Below are 5,429 nucleotides of genomic sequence, written 5' to 3' on the forward strand. Positions count from 1 at the left end.
CCCCCGCTGCCCCTCAGCGCCGCCCAGATCAAGCAGGAGCCGTCGGAGGAGTACGAGCCCCCCGAGAGCCCCGTGCCGCCTGCTCGCAGCCCCTCGCCGCCCCCCAAGGTGGTGGATGTGCCGAGCCATGCCAGCCAGTCAGCCAGGTGAGGCGGGAGGGGGGGTCCAGGGGTGTCCCCAGGCTGGGGAGGGATGCATGGGGCAGGGAACGGGGGGGGTCACCCCGAGTGTGGGGTGCAGCTGCGCCCTTTCGCCTTTTCTGTGATGCTCTTTCCCACAGCGCCGGGCTTGGATTTGCCTGCCCCTGTCTCCATCCCGGTCCCCATCCCTGTCTCCATCCCTGCCCCCGTCCCTGTCCCTGTCCCCGTCCCTATCCCTGTCCCTATCCCCGTCCCCATCCCTGTCCCCATCCCTGTCCCTGCCTTCCAGCCCCCTCCTGTGCTGACAGGCTTCGCCTCTCGCCCCCAGATTCAACAAACACTTGGACCGCGGCTTCAACTCCTGCTCCCGCACGGACCTGTACTTTGTGCCCCTCGACGGCTCCAAGCTGGCCAAGAAAAGGGCAGACTTGGTGGAGAAAGTGCGGCGAGAGGCTGAGCAGAAGGCGCGGGAAGAGAAGGAGCGGGAACGGGAGCGGGAGCGGGAGAAGGAGCGGGAGCGGGAAAAGGAGCGGGAGCTGGAGAGGAGCGTGGTAGGTCTGGGGGTCTCACTGCTGCAGGGCAGCCGGGGGGGAATGCTCGCGGACCCCCTCGGCCGTTCCCTGCTGGGACCCTGACACCGGTCTCTCCGCTCTCTTGCAGAAGATGGCCCAGGAGGGCCGGCCGGTTGAGTGCTCGTCCCTCGGGCCGGTTCCCCACCGCCCCTCCTTCGAGCAGGGCAGTGCCGTAGCGACCGTTCCCCCGTACCTGGGTCCCGACACCCCGGCTCTGCGCACCCTCAGCGAATACGCGCGGCCCCACGTCATGTCCCCCAGCAACCGCAACCACCCTTTCTACGTGCCGCTGGGCGCTGTCGACCCGGGCTTGCTGGGGTACAACGTGCCGGCCATCTACAGCAGCGATCCAGCGACGCGGGAGCGAGAGCTGAGGGAACGGGAAGCCCGCGAACGAGACCTGAGGGACCGGGACCTGCGTGAACGTCTCAAGCCCGGCTTTGAAGTCAAGCCGGCCGAGTTAGAGCAGCTCCACGCCGTGCCAGCTGCTGCCATGGATCCGTTCCCACGCCACGGCGGGCTGAGTCTGCAGACGGCCCCCGGCCTTCATCCCGCTTTTCCCTTCCACCCAGGGCTGGGCCACTTGGAGCGGGAGCGGCTGGCGCTGGCAGCCGGCCCGACCCTTCGTCCCGACATGTCCTACGCCGAGCGCTTGGCGGCTGAGCGCCAGCACGCCGAGCGGGTGGCTGCTCTCAGCAATGACCCTCTGGCCCGGCTGCAGATGCTCAATGTGACACCTCATCATCATCAGCATTCCCACATCCACTCCCACCTCCATCTCCACCAGCAGGATGCCATACATGCAGGTAAGGACCCTGTTGCGGTGGTGCCCCGCAGAAAGCCCTGCTCTCCCTCCTACGCCCTCCTTGCGCTCCCTCCCTCTGGCCCTGGGGAAGCCCAAAAGCTGCCGAGACCAGACTTTGGGGCCCCAGATCCACCTCTTCAGCCAGAAGAGGTCAACGTCGTGGTCATTCGGCTTTGCCCTCGCTCCCATCCCACCAAAGACGCATCTGTTGCAAATATGGGGGTGTCTGTGAGTTTGCTGCTCAGTGGCGAGCAGAGTTGTTTGCAGCACGTCCTTTAGTTCTGGATCTCTGGGGACTCAATATGAGTGCTGGGGTCCCACGGGCTACCAGGGTGGTGGTGCTGTGGGCTGCATCCCTCACACTGTGGTCTGCAGAGGGAGCGGGAGCCCTGCTAACAACGGTTTTGACAGTATCCTTAAGGACTAATGAAATGTTGGTTCTCTAGTTTGCTCCTGCGGCTCTTGCTGCAGATGGTGGGATGGGATGGGAGAGAAGATGGGCTAATTGTAAGGAACTGGAGGCTGCTGTCCTTCAGAATTGAGTGGTGATCCCTTCCATTTCCGCATCCTACAGGAAAGCAAAGTAAAAAGAAGACGTTTAGGGATGAAAATCTCAGGGAAGAAAAGCCCAAACTACAATACAATAGGAAAAAGTGCTGTGCCTGCTCAGGTACTGAGCGGTCAGTGGGATCTGGTGGTGGAGTCACAGACAGACACCCACTCTAAGCAGCCGCAGCTGCTCAGAGATGGCCTCAGGTACAAATGAATGTCCATTCCCCCACGCTCCGTAGCTGGGCACCTCCAGCCAGCACTCTGGCAGTGAGTCCAAACCACTGGGAAGAGCAGTTTTCATATGAATAGTAACTTGCATTTCAGCCTTAGATAGTACTTGCAAACTTGAGTGCCTGGCACTGAGCATCCGTGCTGGATGAGACCTGGAAATGGAAGCACCCAATATGAGTATGCACATGAATGACAGCCAGGGTGGCAGACAGAGGCACGATGCTGGTCCAGGCGTCGTTGCAGAGCAAGTCCTTGCAGAATCGACTTTAAGGAGCAGTACTGTTTCCCTGAGGAGTGCAGGGACAGAGCTATGCCAGACTGGTTCACGTGAAATTCAGTGCAGGCAAAAAGAGTAACGCTCAGAAGGACATGGTACTGCGTTGTCTAGCCTTGAAATCATTCCATCCCTAACACACCCCGACCCTCTCCACATCTGTTTTGTTGTGCCTTGCGCCTTTCTCCGTGTTACCTCTTACAAAGCACGGGACAATTATCTTGTGATATCTTTTCTTCCCAGCCTCGGCTTCTGTTCACCCTCTTATCGACCCACTCGCCTCGGGATCCCACCTCACCCGGATACCATATCCAGCTGGAACCATCCCCAACCCTCTCCTGCCTCACCCTCTACATGAGAACGAAGTGCTGCGCCACCAGCTCTTTGGTAAGGAAGCTCACGGGGACTGCGGGTCTCCTCTGAAGAGCATCAGCAGAGCTCCAAGGGGCAGGGCGGTCACGAGGGGTGACAGGACCAAATCGAGGTCTGTTAAACAGAGCTCTGGCACGGCGTAGGACAGGCCTTACGCGATCAGGGGGTGAGCAAGCCCTGCGCGCGGGCCGGGCTGGGGAAGGCAGCGCAGTAGAGTCTCGGCCGAGCTATGGGGCCATGGGTGAGGATGGAGCTGTTAGGCTAACTTGTTCTCCGTTTCGTCTTCGGCTGCAGCCGCACCCTACAGGGACCTGCCGGGCTCCCTCTCCGCGCCCATGTCAGCAGCGCATCAGCTGCAGGCCATGCACGCGCAGTCAGCCGAGCTGCAGCGCCTGGCCCTGGAACAGCAGCAGTGGCTTCACGCCCACCACCCTCTGCACGGCGTGCCGCTCCCGACGCAGGAGGATTACTACAGGTGCACGGACCCGCTCCCTCCGCGGCGCGGGGCCAGCAGACCGCTCTGTCCTCGCAAGTACGCCGCGGAGGTGGCGGAGGCGGTGGGGACGGGGAAGCGTTGCCCCTGAAGTGGGGGACGCGGCCCGTGCCCGCTCCTGGGAGCAGGGATGCCTTGCCACTGGGGCACGGCGGTGGGTTGGCCACCGGCAAGGTCGTTCTTGGGAAGCAGCTGTTGGGTGGCTCATCTCAGGTGGCGTCTCAGCTCCTCTCCTCCGGGGCAAACTTGCGTGTTTCGCACGTGCTAGTCCAGTTACGACTGACTGATACCCCTGCCAAAAGACCGAACGTTCGCAAGGGTTGGATGCTTTTGCCAAGACGAGGCTTTTCAGAAGCACGTGGGGAGGCACGCTGGGAAAGAGAGAGGTGCGACGTCGCACCTTTTCGATAGCATCTCCTACTTCAAGGATTTGCAAAACTTTCCCAGCCAGCAGTGTCGTGTGGGTCTAGACTAACAAAAGGCAGTGGGAGATACTAAATTGCCTTTCTCTCTCTCACAATCGCCTTGCTGTTCTTCTTTATCCTAGCCACCTGAAGAAAGAAAGTGACAAACCCCTTTAAATGGACTTCTACTGTCAACGTGACATCATCATGTCTTTCTCTCAAGAGGAGCAATCAATCAACCAAATCCTGGGGGAGGGGAAGCTGCAGAGTGACACATCCTGATCCCACCATGCAGTAGAGTGCAAGAGAAGACGGACGAAAAGTACAGGATGGCTTCCTGGGAGCAGAAAGTGGAGGAGAGAAAATGGGGAGGGACTGAAACACCACTAACGGACATGAAACGATCGGTACGTGATTTCAGCAGAGCTCTGAAGAAAACAGAATCGGCATTGCACAGAGCTCAAAAAGACAAAGACTGATGTGAATTCAGGGTGGCAGCAGCTCCATCCTTTGTTTTGGGGGAACAGTTGCATTAAATAGAAAGCGCAGAGCATTACAGGACTTCACGTACACAATGCTGCTGCCTTTTCTGCTTCTGCGAGGAGGAGGTGCGGCCAAGAAGTAACTCAAAACCCAAGAGAGCCTTTTTTCAAGATGCCTCCTCCCACCCCACCCCCCCTTTAGGTGTAAGATACTGCTTAGAGATACAGAAAAGCAACGTGGAACTTTTTCGGACTAGCCAGAGAGGCTTCCCATTCTCCAGCATCCCTTCAGATGCAAACAAAGCATTACGGGACCCCTTCCAAAAGCGGCCGCTCCTGCCTGCAGAGGGACGGGTCCCAGCCATCGGGGTGCAAAGCACCGCAAGACTGTTTGCAAGATGGTGGCTGTGCTTTCCCACGGCTGACGGGAACGGGCACGGCCACGAAGGTGCAAAGCACCAGGAGACTCTTTTCAAGACCGCAATCGCCACCATGACCCCTTTGAGCCCCGCGGGGAGAGCTGATGTGGCCGAGCGATACTGCGTCCTGGGACTGTCTTTTAAGATGGCGGCTGCCCCCTTCCCCTCACCCATTCTAATTGATGTACTTTAACTCATGCACATCCTATTAGACGTGGCAGTTTTATGTAGCAACTTGTGACTCCCTTGCCCCCGCGTGCGTGTCTGATTTCACAGTTGTATCTCTCGATTGGTCCCCGTATATATATTTACTTAACCATTAAAAGGAAAAGAAAAACCAACCAACAACCCAGCTATTGAAAAACACCCCAACAAAGTTCCCCACGCACTCCCAAGCCCCAACACACATTCTAATAATTTATATATATAAATATATATATGAAGCTCTTAAAAAAAAAAAAAAAAAAAAAAGCCAAACAAACAAAAAAAAACCCTTCCAGAAACAAGACTCCATTGTGTTCATTTCTTTTTACCGGGGCCAGGACGGGGACCCGGCCGTGTGGGGCGGTGGCGAGCGGCCGGCCGTGGGAGTGGACAGAAACACGCACTCTCCACGCAATGGCGGGGGGGTGTGTGTGTGTGTGTAAAAACCGGGGCTGGGGAGCCGGTGGCCACCTCTGGGAGC

General features: G+C 58.2%; 1 protein-coding gene across 1 annotated transcript in view; it reads left to right on the top strand.

The window, feature by feature from the left end:
* Positions 1 to 4,020, top strand: part of ATN1 (atrophin 1) — a 7,761-nt gene extending 3,741 nt beyond the window's left edge. Inside the window, exons 5-10 of the mRNA XM_010567584.1 lie at positions 2 to 146; positions 469 to 691; positions 801 to 1,518; positions 2,818 to 2,961; positions 3,241 to 3,421; positions 3,987 to 4,020. Of these exons, the coding sequence (XP_010565886.1) occupies positions 2 to 146; positions 469 to 691; positions 801 to 1,518; positions 2,818 to 2,961; positions 3,241 to 3,421; positions 3,987 to 4,020 (1,445 nt within the window). The remainder of the gene's footprint in view (position 1; positions 147 to 468; positions 692 to 800; positions 1,519 to 2,817; positions 2,962 to 3,240; positions 3,422 to 3,986) is intronic.
* The last annotated feature ends 1,409 nt before the right edge of the window (positions 4,021 to 5,429 follow it).

Source organism: Haliaeetus leucocephalus, unplaced genomic scaffold (assembly GCF_000737465.1).
Source record: "Haliaeetus leucocephalus isolate CR32 unplaced genomic scaffold, Haliaeetus_leucocephalus-4.0 Scaffold228, whole genome shotgun sequence".
Classification (NCBI taxonomy): Eukaryota; Metazoa; Chordata; class Aves; order Accipitriformes; family Accipitridae; genus Haliaeetus; species Haliaeetus leucocephalus.